Here is a 17,023-nt window from a genome sequence, read left to right as displayed (position 1 = left end):
CTGCGTTTTTCACTCACTGGTCTGCTTGCGAGGGTCGGGTGGGCAGTGCTCTTAGGAACCCCCAGTGCTGAGCTGAGCAAAGGAGAAGCCCAGTGCTTGAAGGAACACATGGAGGAGCTGAACTCGCATAAGAAAGGAAAGGCCCAAGAAGCCACAGTCCTAGGCAGAGAGAGACGACCACCAAGGTTTGGTTCTTGAATACGTATTTTTTACTGAAAAAATCATTCATAAATTAACATACAAAAATGTACAAACACATGAGTAAATAATGTAATGACAAAGGACTATCTTTGTGAAAAGTGTTTTTTAAAACATCTTTAGATTTCAGTGCAAAAATGTACCCCTGGCACCTCTTAAAACATAAGAGTAAGCTCAAAAAAACGTAGTGATGGAAATAAGCTAGCTACGTTCAATGTCATCGTCAATGGTGGGTGGATACAATCAATACATGTGGCTGTTGCTCAGCTATTAATGTCTGCGATAGAGGAGCTCTTACCAGAGTCCCTGTAATGTCAAAATGAATATTTTTGCAAGTAACCCCCCTCCCCCCCAAAATAAAAACCGAGTGTGAAAGGAAAACCTTCCCCTGTACTCAATAATCAAAGACAAGAATGATGTAAGGGGTCACCCATCAGTAGCCTTAACTAATTCAGCTGCCAAAATATGCACAAGGTCACATTTGGTTCTTATTGTTCCTTTTCTTTTTTGACATGAGAATTTCACACCATTAACAGCACTGAGGCCCAGCTGTGTGTTTTTAACATTTTAGTTTCCCACACAAGGCTCAACGCGGTGGATAAATGACTAACAGCACACAGTAAGAGCTCACACTAATAATACAAACTTACAGGTGACTGCAAGATAATTTAAGCGACCCCACTTCAGGAGACCTTTCCTTTTTGTCCTCAATCCAGCATTTTCTTTTTTAAGTCAGGTGTCAGCCTTTTACCAACATTTGGTTCCTGGCTGTAAGGACATTAATAAAAAAAGCTTCAAAGAAGATCACTTTAGAACACCGCCAGCGGCCCGGCAGTCTGTCCTGGCCAGTTCTGCCAAACGGCATCCTAGTTTTGTCACACTTAGGGCAGCTCAGCCTTCAGTGACGGATGAGGGAGGGGGAATGGGAAGGGTGGGTGAGAGGGAAAGTAGTCTTTATTGCTATATGCACCATACACCAAAGGAAAACCAAATGAACTATGTGTAATGTTCCCTGTGAAGGTCTTTTAAAGCATGAAATTCTCAAATTCTTTTAAAACATATGATACAGCTTACCAGCATTTTCAAGGGCAGCAGCCTGCTCTCTCATACGAGCCGATAAGAGCAACTGATTTTCTAAATACCACTCTATTCTTCAAAAGAACAAAACATTAACAAAAACAAGGCCTGGCCAATCACTCCCACAGCTTGTGGGGATCATACGTCCATGTAACCAACACATGCAATGGAGAAAACCCCCACCCACACGTGTGTACAAATATACCCCTATACACACATCCATGTAAACCATGAAATTAAGGAAGTTAAAGGCAAACAAGGCAATTAAAAAAAATACGAAGTGCTCTTCAGAACGTACTCCCAATCAAGATGTATAAATACGTTTTATGGAAAGGGAGGGGGGGAAACTGGCATTTTTCAAAATTCTGCAGAAGTCAACGGGGACTGTGAACTGAGGGATTTGGCTCAGGGCAAAAACAGGGAGGCACAAATTCAAATGCAATTTAGAATCTGACTTCCAAAAGCACATGGGGTGTCAACAGCCCACGTGACTCCTGCACCCTGGCTTTGCTAGTCCAATTTAAAGCTCTGATTTGGTCTAACCTGGATGGATCCCAGCTGACCCACGACACATAAGTGTCACTTGCTCCCAATGAGTTCTTTATCATTCGATTGCTCGCTAGCTCTATGTACTAGTTAATAATGTTGACAAAGAATCTTTCCAGAAATCAGTAAAGGAAATATTCAGAGGGATCACTAGTTGGTCGCTAGTTGGTAATTTAGGCACAGATTTTAGAAATTGTGGTCGTGTTCCTCAAGAGGGGAAAAAATTTAAGGGCGGGGGGGGGCGGGGAGAGACACCACTCATCCTCTCTCTTGATGATGATGAAAGAACGAAACAAAGTGCAGGGACCCGTGGGTGCCCGTGTGCCGGGTGAGCCCCGCCCCGCCCTGCCCCCACCCGAAGGGCTTGCTTTGAGCAGAGGGAGCGCCTGCTGTAAAACAGCAACTTCCTGTTCAGCAAAAGATTGGGAAGAGCATGTCCGTGCCCAACAGGGGAGGGAATCCAGAGCAAAAGTCAAGAGCAAGACCTTGGGAGAAGGGGCTGGGCGGGGGCAGAAGTAGGTGCCAGTGACAAAGACTGGACTGTTTTGTTCTTTTGTGACGCGCCCTAAATCCACTCCCTTACAAAGTGACAGCAATTGGGAGATATATTCTTCCACAGCATCTTAACAGAGTTCCTGCAGTTGCCAACCAAATAATGATCTAATAAGATAAATCCTCAGTTTGAATTGAAGCCAGCTATAAAATTAAATTTAAAAAAGGCATTTTACATGGCTTATTTACAATTATACTTCTTCAAGAAGTGATTGTTGCATGTCTATTTATCTTCCCCAATCCCTCCCCTCTACCCTCGATCCCCACCCAAAGCAGGTAATTTAAAAAAAATGAAACCGAAGAGAACACCAGAGATGGTGTGTGGAGTCTCATTTGCTCTTCCTAAGACACAGCTGCCCTGCGGTGCGTTTGTCCGCCTCTTTGCTCTGAAGGCCAAGAAGCTCCAAAGGCCATTCGTAGGACAGGCTCTGGGGCAGGCCCACGGCGGATCACAGTTCCGGTTCTGGAGATTGTGGCTAAGATGGGACGTGGGGGAGGAGACGGGGAGAAGAGCAGCAGGACAGACGTCTGTCTTGTGAAAATAGAAAGCAGTCCTGATGAAAGGAGTTCCCGAGCCGACTCCCTCGATCCCAGCGGGTCCAAACAGCGAAGGTTTTGTGCGTGTACTCTGTTCACAGTTTTCCTTGAACCCTGTGATCCTTCATTAGACGCCGTTCTTCTAATTCCCATCCCGTGTGGAGCCCCAAGACATCTCCACACATCAGGCTGCTTTCTTGGTGGTGGTGGGTAAAGCAACACACATTCCCTCCTCATCTTAGTACTCGGTCACCTGAGCCAGCTCAGGTGTCAAGTTGACAGTAATGTTTTTATACAAGGCGTCATATGTGATGTTTGCAAAGTAGTTCAAGTTGTTGAGGCCGTCCAGCCCTTGCCGCTCTTTGGACCTCCTCAGCAGAGCGTACCTGTTGGTGCAGAGAACAGAGGTGGCTCTGAGAGGGGCCCGACCCCCTCAGGACAGACGATGGGGCAGGGCAGCCCTCAGGGGGGGACACATGGTGGGTGACCAGCCTTTCGGCTGCTCCCTGCCCAAGGCTGTTATTATTAGAAACACCTGTTTCATGCCAGCTGCTTTATTACAGATTTCATTTGAGGCACCCGCCTCTCAAACAAATGAGGAAACCAAGGCTCATGATGTTAAATGACTTGCCCACGGTCACAGAATGGGGAAGTGGGAGGTAAGATACGAATACATCAGATGGGAAAGTTCAGAGTCTGCACTCAGTGCCCTGTAATTCCCGTGAAGACAGAATTCATGCAATCAGAATTGGCTCTCCAGAGACCATCCACCCCCATTAACAAAAGACAGAGAGTTGCCCTTGAAAATGCAGAGGTGCAACTCCGTCCACACGCCCCAAGAGTCCAACCTAGGATTTACGTATTGAAAGCGGAGAGGTGTTAAAGCAACTGCAACCACACAAACAGAGGCTCAGGGCCACCCCTCGGAACCGGAGTTTGCAGGCAGGTGCCAACTCTGCCGTGTCACGTCAGTGAAAGTCCAAGACCTTTACCCGCGTGGACTTTCCCCCAACTCTCGGCAGCTACAGAGGAGACTACAAAGCGTGAGATGAAGAGTGAGTGATTCCCCTAAAGGGTCTTACAATCAACAGTCTGATGTCACCCTCAAACGCTGGCCTCACAGTTCAAGTCTATTTGGGACCTATGAGCAGGACCTGGGAGAGAGGCTGGGGGGTCAGACGAGGGGCTGCAATGTGCCCTGGGACACCCGGAAATGCAAAGTCGAGGACAGTCCTCAGAGGAATAAGGAAAAGGCACCAACCTTCCCAGAAACTGGACTTCTCCTCGATGGTGATGAGGAATGGACTTGTACTTCCCTGTGTCACCTTCCGGCCGGCTCACAGAATAGCCTGCATTCTGTACTCTGCCCAAGACAAAGAGAATGGGCGCTTAGATAAAGTGATCGAGTCCTAGACGTGACCTGAGAAACCCAAGTTGAACAACAGAACTCTCTCTGCATCTAAATATTCAAATTACCTATACTCTCTGGATAAGTTCATGGTTTTATAAAAGAAATCTACAAAAAAGTTTTGAAAAAAGAAAATAAATTCAAAATGAAGTTCAAAATTCTTGAGGGTAAGGTTGACACGGGCCCTCGGTGGTGGGTCCAACAGCGGTGCCCCTGGCCGAGGAGCGCACACCCACTCCCTCTTGCCGGCTCGCTGGGGTCCTATCAGACACACCTTTCTCATGGGTGGAAAGAACCTTCCCTTCCACAAGCTCCCACAAAGCACGTCAGAAAAGTCAGAGTTGCTATGGGTTTTCTCTGCTTAGGTCTAAATTATGTCTCCGCTCACCTCCGCCATCACTACAGAGATGAACAAATTTACATGACAATCTCTCAATGTAAAACTTTACAATTTATGAAAAGTCACTACAAGGGAGGCAGAATTTAGAGAAGGTGTTTAGGATACTATCCTGCCATGATAAAGATAAGATTTCCCAAGCTGGGTTTACTGGAAACTTAATAGGGCTCTAAGAAATCATTAATAGACTTTGTTTCTATGGAAAATTTACGGTCATTTTCATATTATTTCAATATCCTCCTTATTCCAAATTATACTCTCATTTGTTAAGTGTACATGGAATCCCTGCTGTGTGCCTGGAATTGTGCATGGTGCTGGGGAATGAACCAACCACAGCTCCTGCACAGAAACTGCCCACCTCCCTGAGCTGGGGAAGGGAAGGGGGGTGGGGAGGACAATTGTGACAGATGTTCTGGGAGAGATCAACTGGATTCAAGGACCAGCCAAACCAGTTAAGTGTATGGAAAAGCTCTTCATCCTCCCTAGGTTCCTAAGAAACTCAAATTAAAAGGATGAGATGCCATTTTTACCTAGTAGATTGAACAAGAATTGTCCGGAGCTGCTTCGTCCAGTGTAGTAGCCATGAGCCATTGTGGCTACTTAAAGGCTAAAATGTGGCCAAAATTTAAAAGGTCGTTTATCTCCATTGTTGGCAGTGGTGTAAGAAAATGGGCACCACTGACTAGAATCTTTTTGAAAGAAAATTTGGCAATAATTATCAAGATTTAAAGTGCACTTACTTCTTAACTCTGTAATTCCGCAACTAAGAATTTAATGGAAAGAAACAGTTGCACATGTGAACAAAGGATGTTCAAAATCGTAAACAACAACAGGAAACATTAAAATAAATTACTGTGGCCTGACCAGTGTGGCTCAGTGATTAAGCATTGACCTATGAACCAGGAGGTCCTGGTTCCATTCCGTGTCAGGGCACATGCCTAGGCTGCAGGCTCAATCCCTATTGTGGGGTGTGCAGGAGGCAGCGGATCAATGATTTTCTCTCATCAGTGATGTTTCTATCTCTCCCTGCCTTTCTGAAATCAATAAAAATATATTAAAAAAAATAAATTAACGTGTATGTGCAGAAAGGAATATTACGCAATTATTAAAATAATGGAGTGGTCCTCACTATATGACCGTGGTGGGTGGGGAGAAGGATGTGTCAGAGTTGCTTATACATGAATAGAAAGAAGCAGAAAGAAACAAGTGTTAAAATGGCTACTTCCTGGGAATGAAATAGGACGGCGAAGGGAAGTAAGACTTACACTCTTTGGTGTGTGTACTTTTGTATCACATGAATTCTTACCAACAAATATTACTCTGTAATTAACAGCCAACACATACTTTCTTTTTAAAAGCCAGCCTAAAAGTAAACAAAGGTGGCAATGCTTTTGCTTATTCATGCCTTATGGAATTACTACACCAGTCACAGCACTGTTCACACAAACTTGTATAATACAAGCTTGACTGATAGCACGGATAAATCTGTGCACATCACTAACATTCAACCTCTGGCTTGGGGAGGTCTCAGTGAAATGTGCTATGAGTGGAAAACACACACCAGATTTTGAAGATTTAGTAAGAGACAAGGAATGTAAAGTATTTCATTAACATGTTATATTGATTACATGTTGAAACATTATTATTTGAATACATTGTGATAAATACATGGCTAGCAAATTTTATTACCATATTAAAATTAATTTGACCTCTTTTTCTTTCTTAACGGTTTGAAATGTGGCTATGAGAACATGTTTAAATTATGCATTCTATTCATATTGGACAGCACTGGCCTGGAGAGTCTAAAGGAGCTTTTCTAGAAGACACGGGAAGAAGGGCAGTACCTGTTCCACAGGTCGTCGTCCTCTCCGCCCCAACCCCAGAAAGCATTAGGAAAGCCATTGATTTTCCGAAATTGTTCCACTGTTAAGCCACTCACTCCACCGAAGAACTCAGTATAAGGAAGCCTGAAAGGAGATGCAGAGCGTCAGTCATCTGTGCACGAAAGGGCCATTTTTCCCCCTAGAACAGGCCATCTCGCTGGAAAACTGTCTACAGTAAAACAAGGCTCTCTGTGCTACTGCCCTGAACCATCTGAAATTGTTTCCTCTCACCGAGATGCATCAACCTGAGTAGCTCATTGAACATTTTTTATACCAGCTTTTCTGAGACATACTTGCCAAGCCATATAACTCACCCATTTCAAGAACGTAATTCAAAGATTTTTAGTATATTCACAGAGTTGTGCAACCATGTCCACAATCAATTTTAATACATTTCATTACCCGCAAAAGAAGCCTTATAGCCGTTAGCAGGTACTCTTCATTTCCCCCATTCCCTCGTGAAACCACTATTCTCCTTTCTGTTTCTATAGATTTGCCCATTCTGGAAATTTCATATAAGTGAAATCATGTAATATGTTGTCTTCTGTAACTGGTTTCTTTCACTTAGCATGTTTTCATCCATGTTGTTGCATCTATCAGTAATTCATTCCTTTATACTGACAAACAGTATTCCACTGTGTGGATCTACTACCAGGGGTGGGCAAACTTTTTGATTCGAGGGCCACAATGGGTTCTTAAACTGGACCGGAGGGCTGGAACAAAAGCATGGATGGAGTGTTTGTGTGAACTAATATAAATTCAAAGTAAACATCATTCGTAGTTTGCCCACGGCTGATCTACTACATTTCGTTTATCCATTCATCAGTTGATGGGCATTTGAGTTGGAGCTAATTGGATCTGCCATCTTTGCATCTCATCATCCTTTTAGATTTAACTTCTTTAAGAGGAAATGATACTCACAGATACATATATTTATCCAATTTAGTTGCAAAATGCCTTGGCATCTGTCCACATCCATAGTAGTTACGATCACTTTCAGGTATGTGATCCACATCGTGAAAAATAAGACAGTCCCAGTCCAAGTCCTTCATTGCTTCTTGAAAACCGACATTGAAAAGCATGGCTCGATTAAAGGGTTGGGTGCCAACCTAAAAGGAGAACTTCATTTTTAAAAGGATTCTTGAAGCAAAGTCGCTGCTGCCTCCGCCCTGCCTAGAGGAACACTTACTGAAACCCATTGGGAAAGATGGCTGGGCCGGAAGTGAGACAAGACCAGCACGGGCACCACTGACTCACAAGCCACCTGATCTCCAGCCTCGGTTCCCTTAGAAATAAAGGGGGTGGGGATGATAAACCCGAGCTGCTCTCTCCCAGGCTGTGGGGGACAGCACTTGGATTACCCAGCCCATAAAGGAAGGAAGAACACTCTGCCCTTTCTACTCACAGCGCCTTATCATAAGGGGAATTTCCTGGAGCCCGAAGACATCACCCAAAGCAGCTCCCGCAAACGGCCACACAAGAGGCCTTTGTGCACGGGTAAACAAAGCTCCACCCTGGACTCAAATCTGTGGTCCTGACTGAGCACCATTTCAAAGAGGAGCAAAGAATTGCTCTCTGTTCCCCTGCCCAGCTCAGGGTGACTCAGTCACGAGACTTCCGTTTTACCAGCTCTTCACAGCGAAGATGGATTAGCTTGAAGCACTCTAACTGCTACCTCAGAAGAGAAAGGAGAGGAGAGAAAGGACGGCCACTCACTTGCTCAATGACATAAAATGCAAACCGCAGGCGCTGGCGCTGCAGCATGGGAACCAGGTGTCTGAGCAGGACGGGGAGGTGCTCGTGGCGGTTCCGGAAGGGGATGAGGATCGCCACCTGGAGTGGGTCACAGCGAGAGAAAGAGGCGCCCTGTTAGTCCCCTCAACTTCTGCAGAATCAGCGGCCAGCCCTTGGGGAGTCAGGCTGGAGGCTGCCTTGACCTCAACTTCCTTTAAAGGAAGAACTACTTTGGCAAGTCAAACCTTTGGAGTAAGTGGACCTTGTTCTTATATGTGCCCTACTGTACACATAGTGGGCCTGCTGAAGGGAGTCATTCTGACCACAGCCCAGAGGAAGACACACGCTCTACATGGTGACCCAGTACATGGATAGATCCATAGATACATAAACATTACAACTAAAATACAGTACTTCCCCTTGCAATGTGTAAGGTGCTTTAACATAGATAGATTTATTTAATGATGGTCATTACACTGATTTTACATTCTAGCAACAGGCTGGAAACACTGATCTGTTCCAGACCCTCCTGGGTCACTGCTGCACCCAGCCATCTCCCAGGGCTGGCACAGAACAAGTACTTCAAAATGCTCAGTGTCAGGTGAGCTACCTCCAGTTTTTACTCCACTGAACTTACAGTAACAATGGTGAATAGGGCATGAAGCACTGAACTTGTGAAGATGGCCTCTGTAAATGTGTCCTAAGAGACCTACCAACCCTCCCCGCTGCTTAATCAATAGTCCTTTAAGGAGACAAAAGAGTCCTGCTCAGTCACCAGAACAATGTAAATTTCTGGCTACACAAGGGTCCTTAGGGAACCCATTCCTCCAAAGTATTTCCATCAAATGCAAATACTTTTCATTGGGTAGCAGGAAGCAAATTACAGAATGTCCTAGTCGGCGAATCCCATGCTGATCTGAAACAATGGCAAGTCTGAGCGCTTCAGGTCTGACTCCACACCCTACCTTCCATCGGGGCACGCAATCGGAAGGTGCCCAGTGACCTCCGAGCTTGATGGCTGGGTCTTTGGAGAAGAGTTCATGAATGGTATCCATTCCAATTTCACTCATGTTTATGTCTATTGGGCCCTCTGAACAGAGAGAGAGAGAAAAAAATTAAGGCCAGAAAATGGTAGATTCTTTCCCTTATGTCCAGGGTTTTACTCTCTGGAGCAGGTCGATGATTTTTCAGCTTATTGTGTTCCTAATAGGAGTGGGAGTCCCTTCCTCTGCCTTCCAACTCATTGCATTTCAGCTTGTCACTGTCACTGCAGCCAAACCAAGACGCAGAGTTCTGCTTCTGTCCAGGGTATAGAGAGAAGTTAGAACCAAGTAAGAAAGACAGCAATTGAACTTCTCAAAGAGGAAGGAGGAAAAGGCTGAGCTTGGAGCCATCCCTGCGTGCTCCCGAGGCAAGTGCAGACGCACCGTCCCAGTTCATTTACCAGTGACCCTGACTGGTCATGCCCAAACTCAGAACACACATCTCTAACTTAAGTTAAGAAGTGGAATTGTCTAAGATACAGAAAAGGTGTAATGCTTTGTTGTCATTGCTTTAGAGTAAACATGGGATTTCAAGAAAATAGCAAAGAAAAAAGAGCCAATAATTTTTTAAACTAGCACTTGTGAAGAAAGTAACTTCTCTCATATCAAACAAGCTATAATCAGTGTAAGATTCATAATAAAAGATGAAGTTGGTTACCTATACTTTCTCTAGGACGTCCTAACAGGCCCCAAGTTACAAACGAGGGTGCATGTGCAAAGGGCAGAGAGAACAATGTAGAAAATGGTACTCAGAACGTGGGCGCCTTTACAGGGGAGAGGGGCTTAGGGAGAGTGAGGGCACGAGTAGTTTCACAGCCCCTGTTTCCAATGCCAGGGAGATGTTTAAGTTTTCTATGCAGGTAGATGCATACAGAGAACAACAGCAGCCTCCCTCTTATTTTAATCAAATAAAAAGACAGCAGTTTCAAAAGTGGAGGAAGATAAGGGAGAGCTCTACTCACTCATGGAAGGGAGCCTTTCGGGACAGGTATGGTTTGCAAAGTAGGTGAAGTCTTCAGGAAGGAAAGTGGTGGTTTGTAGGAAGGTCTCACTGTGGTTCAAGTCAAGAGGGTAATCTATAAAAGTAAGAAAAAAAGGCAACTCAGACTGGTACGTACATGTGATCAGTTCTGCAATTCTCAGATGTCTACCAAAGAAGGTTTTTTTCTTAGACATCATTTTTTGTGAAGCAGGATTCTGGACTAGCTCTTCACCGCAGCTATAAATTTGATCCCATCAATAACAATGTTAACCAGATGACACTATTTTAACCAGTGTTTCTATTCTGATTGATAGTACAGCTTTATGTGCACTCAGGTTACTGTCAAATTACTCCACAATGTAATTATAAAAACAGCACACACACCCTGTGCCTTATTCTCTAAAGCAGGAGTGAGGAACCTTTCCTCTGCCAAAGGCCATTTGGGTATTTATAACATCATCCACGGGCCAGACAAAATTATCAACTTAAAAATTAGCCTGTTATATTTGGTTAAACATTTAATAAACTCACCCCTAATGCCTTGGCAGGGCCAGACCAGATGATCTGGGGCCGGACGTACCTCACCCCTATTCTAAAGGAACTACTCTCACTTCTGTTAGCCAACCACTCTACTAGTTACCTCCTTTCGCTTACACAGTTCATTGTGATGCTTCCGCTGTAGGTCTGACCTGCTGACTTCCCACTATGGGGACAGGATTTCCCTCCCCTTCTTCCCCTGCCCCACCACACACATGCCATCTCCATCCTCCAGTCTCCTAATAATCGTATATGACGACTGTGGTTATGGATACTGTTCATAGCTGGGAAATGTGGAGAGTTGTGACTACTTTTCCTTCCTTTCCTGAATATTGTTTTTCCAAGTGACTGTCTTGTTTTTGTGCTTGACAAGATTTTTTGTTTGTTTTTGTGAGGGCTTTTTGTTAAGGATATTTTTTCCTTTGATTTTTAAACAGAGTAAAAGGGAGAGGGAGAGAGCGAGAAACATTGATGTGAGAGAGACACTTCGATTGGTTGCTGACCGCACGGCCTGACCAGGACCAGGGATTGAGCCTGCAACCATGTGTGTCATGGTGACTGGAATCAAACCGGGGACTCTTCGGTCTGAGGGGCGATGTTCTAACCACTGAGCCAAATCAGCCAGGGCTGTCTGCCAAGTTTTAACACCATGCCCTTTATCACTGCATTCACAGGTATCGGGTATTCCCTCCATTTCATGGCCCCAAGAACGTCCAGTGCCTCTGACCCACTCCAATTTGGACTGGCTTTCCTCTGTGCCTGACGTGCAGATGCTATCCTGGGATCTCCATCCCTCAGTGTCCTGGAGAATCCTTTCATCTCTTTACAGAATTGCTCCTCATTTTCCCCAAGTTCAATTTCTCCCTTTTTCTTGCCTAATGGAGCACATCCTCAAAGCAGCTCTTACTAAGGGGAAATGGAAAGTGATTTTGAAGCTGTACATCCGATTGTTTTTATTCTTCCTCCTTGACTCATCGGTTGGTTGAGCTTACAGAATTCTGTGCTGGAAATAATTTTCCTTTAGAATTGTGAAGGTGCAGTCCAACTGCCTTCTAGATTCCACTGTGTCTGCTAAGTCCAAAGCCATTCCAATTCTAGATCTCTGTCAAGGTGCCCAGTAGTGTCTTTCTGGAAGGGTAAAGAACTCCCTCGTTCAGGAAATGTCACAGTGGTGTGCCTTGCTAGGGGGCCTATTCTTAGCCACTGTGTTGACCATACCTAGCCATTTTGCTACTCTACCAATTTTCTCAACTTTACCCAGCCCTACTTTTAATGATCATTTCTGCTATTCTATTTTTTATTTCAAAGAGTCCTTTTTATTTTCTGAATGTTCATTTCATAGAATATATTCTTGTTTCATGTTTGGTATCCTTTTTTCTCTTACCCTTGAGAATATATATCATTGTTGTTTTAATATTTTTCTCCCAGCATAGTTTGTTTCTCCTAATTTGCTGCTGCTTGTCTGTTTCAATCCCTAGCACAACAATCCTTGGTCATCTGCTGATATTTGAGTGGGACACTAGTCAGCTAACTGAAAGGGTGTGAACTTAGTTTCTTCATGATAGGGTATTCTAGTCAGAAGTTTGGTTTAGAACCTTCCAGCACCAATATCGTTGGGTCTTTCCTCTTGGTCCTGTCACATTCCCCATAGAACTCTATTCTAATCTCCTGCCAGAATTGCAGTTTTGGCTATAAACATCCTGGAACTGAGGACACCAAGATGAGATGACCCAAGTTGGGAGACCCTCTGTTTTACCATCTTTGAATGTTATCAAGTCTCCAATTCTTTGCCAAGATGGGGAGAGTTCTGGGCATCTGATTGCTTTTCAAACAGCTTTCAACCAACCTTTATCTAAGTTGTCACCTTTACTTTTTTAAAATATATTTTTGTTGATTTCATAGAGGGAGAGGGAGAGATAGAAACATCAATGATAAGAGAGAATCATTGATTAGCTGCCTCATGCACACCCCCACTGGCGGGCTTGAGCCTACAACCTGGGCAGGTGCCCTGACCAGGAATCAAACCATGACCTTCTGGTTCACAGGTCGACACGCAACCACTGAGCCACACTGGCCAGGTGCCACCTTTATTTTTATCTCCAAAAGTACTTGCTATTGCTCATTCCTGAGCTTCTAGAAGATTCTGGGGGTATAAACTGGAGTGCTTGATGGCTTTCCTTGCTGCCACATTAGCAGTCAGTTTTTTGGGGGTCTATTATATCCTTTTATCTGTTTTCCAACTTCCAAAAATTTTTGCTGTGGTCTGCTTTCTTGTTCTCTTCATTCTTAAGGGCTTATAACATTATGTATGCATACACACATGCAGCATGCACACACACACTTTTTTTTTTTTACTGTCATTCAGTGGAGTTTTAAGTGTTTGAAGCAGACGCCTTTTCCCTAGGGGATTCTAAGAAGGAAGTCCCTCCAACCTCTTATTTTTTTACAGATAAGGAAACTGAGGCCCCATATAGACGACTTGTACAAGGAGACTTGGCTAGTACATGACAAAAGTCTGACTAAACTCTGGGTCAGAGATCTTTCCATTGGACTGTACTATTTTTTCAGAGTACTAAAGTCTCTCTTCCCAATCTTTTTGGATTCATACTGATTCTGTGAACATTAAAACTTCCTATTCAAATTCACTTTGCAACCTGAAATTCCAGAATCTTCAACTCAAATATTTTTTAAAATATATTTTTATTGATTTCAGAGAGGAAGAGAGAGGGAGAGATAGAAACATCAATGATGAGAGAGAATCATCGATTGGCTGCCTCCTGCACACTCCCTACCGGGGATTGAGCCCACAACCCAGGCATATGCCCTGACAGGGAATCGAACTGTGACCTCCTGGCTCATTGGTTGATGCTCAACTACTGAGCCCCACCAGCTGGGCTCAGCTATTTTTTAAAAAGCACTATGAGACAGTTTCCAAGAATTAAACTTCTAATATAGTGAATCCTTTAATACCAGTATAGGCACATGACTGCCTACTCTATAAGTACTCAGAGGACAAAACTCAATGAGAGGCAACTGGGAGAGAATTTTAATAGTCACTTAACAGGGGGAGAAAGAAACAGACACTTTGTCCTTTTAAGTTGTAGCTTTCCTGAAAAACACTAAGCCTGGCCCTAGCCGGTTTGGCTCAGTGGATAGATAGTGCGTCGGCCCACGGGTTCGATTCTGGTCAAGAGCATGTACTTTGGTTGCAGGCTCGATCCCCAGTGGGGGTTGTGCAGGAGGCAGCTGATCAATGTTTCTCTCTCATAGATGTTTCTAACTCTCTATCCCTCTCCCTTCCTCTCTGTAAAAATCAATAAAATATGTTAAAACAAAAAACACTAAGCTTGCATTTATATAAAGACGTAAACCAAGTCAGCATTAACCCCAAAGGTAAAATTACATTTACACAGAAATTAGCCCAAAATCCTTAGTTTACACATGCAAACCTGTCCTAAGTTGTTGAGCCTTTTCTGAAGGTATTAACATTTCAAAAGCTTTGTCAAGAACCTCCTCGTATACTAATCATTACTCTGGATGGTTCGGATTTTGCTTAATTACACACACACTTCTCTTTAAAACAGCATCAGAGTAATTATATTTTCCTAGAAGGCAAAGAAATTCTCAGAGGTATTATAATAAGCATTTTCATAAGCAAATCAACAAAAAACAGAAGTGAATAATAATTCTGGGCAATGATAGAACTAAACCTTGGAGCTACAACCTAAACAGGAATTAAGTAAAAACAACAAAAGAACAAAAAACATGTAGGAGAAGAGACAAGACACTCTAACCTTGATCCTACTTTTGGGGGTTTAAAGACACAGATCAGTTCCTTTCTACTTCCTTCAAACACTGATATAATAAGCCTGCTAGCAATTAGCATGGAACAAAACACGACAAAACACCACATACTGTTTCTTCTGGTTACTAAATTAATAGTGTCATTAAAAACAAACAAACCCTCAAATACACAACTCCTATGTGGAACTCCTCCATAACGTGGCTCTACATCTTGGGGGAATCCCCCCCCAAGCCCCTAATTTCCTCTTTTCTAATTTTAAGTTCTATAGATAAAAATCTTAAAGAAGTGGAAGAGGAAGAGGACATGAATTGCTCCTGGCTTGGTAAAGCCGCATGGTTACTGTGGGGCCCTGGTTCTCCTGACGGCCTGGAAATGGGTGGGTTATACTGCAGGTGCTTCTCGGGGGAACCAAGCATCAATGGCTACTCTTCTAAAGCAGGTATTTACTGAATGAGGGAGCTACTGAAAGAAAAAGAACAAGCTTGCTGAATGTCCATGCCACGGTTTTACCTTTTTATTTAAATCTATTCCATTTCATTCTTCCAGCAAGGCAGGTGGAAGGACAAAGAAGGCAGCTGTTTTTACATTTATAAAATGGGAAGACAAAACACATCCTTCCTACCTACAGATCCAAATGGCCTACTTATTCAACTTTATTCTATACCAGTGGTTCGGCAGCTTTGGTTGCACATTAGGATCATCTAGAAGCTTTAAAAACCCTAATGCCCAGGCTATGCCCAGGCTAATTAAATAAGAACCTCTGGGGGCATGGTGCAGGCATCAGTATTTTTTAAAGCCCCCACCCCACCCCGGGGGATTCCAAAGTACAGTCATGACTGACATGGCTACCCTACTATGAGGTGTGGCAAAAACCTGCTTTCTTCCTTATATTACCAAATTTAGTTGAGCAGGGTCTGGAAAGTGCTCACCAAAAGATTCCAGAAAGAACCACCACTTTCCCCTCCCTTTGAGAAAAAACAAACACTTGCCTCTCTGCTTAAAAAATGTAGACATGTATATATGCTAGAAAGATGTCATGGGGACAATACCTGTGGAACATAAAGAACTAGCACTCTTCAAGGGTTAGCATGCTTAAGGCTGACTACCTGTAGAGAACAGACATAAAGAAGACTATGGACTGAGCATCTAAGAACCAGAGAGAAAGAGGTATGAATATCTACCTCACTGAATATATCAGAGTACATGGCGATGACTTCACTCATTTTATTTGCCTATGGTAACAGATCTGGGTTTTTTTTTTGGTTTTGTTTTTAATATATTTTTTTTATTGATTTCAGAGAAGAAGGGAGAGGGAGAGAGAGAGATAGAAACATCAATGATGAGAATCATTGATCAGCTGCCTCCTGCATGCCCCCTACTGGGGATCGAGTCCAAAACCTGGGCATGTGCCTTTGACTGGGAATCAAACCCAGACCCTTCAGTCCACAGGCTGATCCTCTATCCACTGAGCCAAACAAGCCTCTCTGAAATCAATAAAAATATATTTTTTTAAAAATGTTACTAGATAGGCTAGCACCTGGAAAATTCATATTTAAGTAAGTATGAGGAATGCCAGGCCATCCAACTCCTCACCTCATCTATAAAACTAAAAAGCTAGACTGGATGAACCCAGAGAATTCTCTTCTGATGTCGATATTATCTTGCTTGTCTCTCCTACTACTCCTAGTAAATTCTACAGGATCCACAGTCTCCCCTACCTATGGCTTTCAGTGATAACAAGAAGCTTCTTCAGGTCATTAAGTCAGGCTCATTCCAGGCTCATAGTCCTACCCCGCAAAAAAGCATTCTTATTAGACAACCACCACGTTAGCTTTTAAGGGTGCAGAAAGCTAGCACTACTTAAATGTCACACGATGCTTTTTAGCTACACTTGGCTAATGAAGGCTTTTTAATGTGCGTGTGTGCCACGGCACTACTTACAGGGTAGGGCAGGAGTTGGCAGACGACCATAGTCCAGGTTACTGTCCTCAAGCCCACAGCACTCCTAGTGGGAGTGGCTGGGTCAGAGGTGACAGTCATTTGACTATCTCAGCAGCTTTAGATCCAGAATGCCCTCTCTGACTGTGCTAGGCAGAGAACTGCTTAGGAATGAATAAAATTGATAGGTTTTTTACTGGGTTCACATTAAATGAAATGATATTTTTTCTTTAATACTTACTAAGGATGAGCCAATAACATAGAAGCCAATCAATATGGTAATCTCAGAATTAGGCGACAACACTTACCTGTGTTTTCTTATTAAATCTATTCCCTTGCACATTCAAAAAAAATCATTTACTGAGAGTCTCCTATGGTCTAGGCTG

General features: G+C 43.5%; 1 protein-coding gene across 1 annotated transcript in view; it reads right to left on the bottom strand.

The window, feature by feature from the left end:
* Positions 1–186: 186 nt before the first annotated feature.
* B4GALT5 (UDP-Gal:betaGlcNAc beta 1,4- galactosyltransferase, polypeptide 5) overlaps positions 187–17,023 on the bottom strand; it is a gene marked incomplete at its 5' end in the record, with an annotated part of 77,664 nt that continues 60,827 nt past the window's right edge. The window contains 7 exons of the mRNA XM_006758815.2: positions 187–3,296; positions 4,172–4,273; positions 6,560–6,682; positions 7,520–7,707; positions 8,315–8,431; positions 9,298–9,422; positions 10,338–10,451. Of these exons, the coding sequence (XP_006758878.1) occupies positions 3,149–3,296; positions 4,172–4,273; positions 6,560–6,682; positions 7,520–7,707; positions 8,315–8,431; positions 9,298–9,422; positions 10,338–10,451 (917 nt within the window). The remainder of the gene's footprint in view (positions 3,297–4,171; positions 4,274–6,559; positions 6,683–7,519; positions 7,708–8,314; positions 8,432–9,297; positions 9,423–10,337; positions 10,452–17,023) is intronic.

The sequence above is a fragment of the Myotis davidii genome, unplaced genomic scaffold (assembly GCF_000327345.1).
Source record: "Myotis davidii unplaced genomic scaffold, ASM32734v1 scaffold935, whole genome shotgun sequence".
Taxonomy (NCBI): Eukaryota; Metazoa; Chordata; class Mammalia; order Chiroptera; family Vespertilionidae; genus Myotis; species Myotis davidii.
This window is presented reverse-complemented; position numbering and strand designations above follow the sequence as displayed.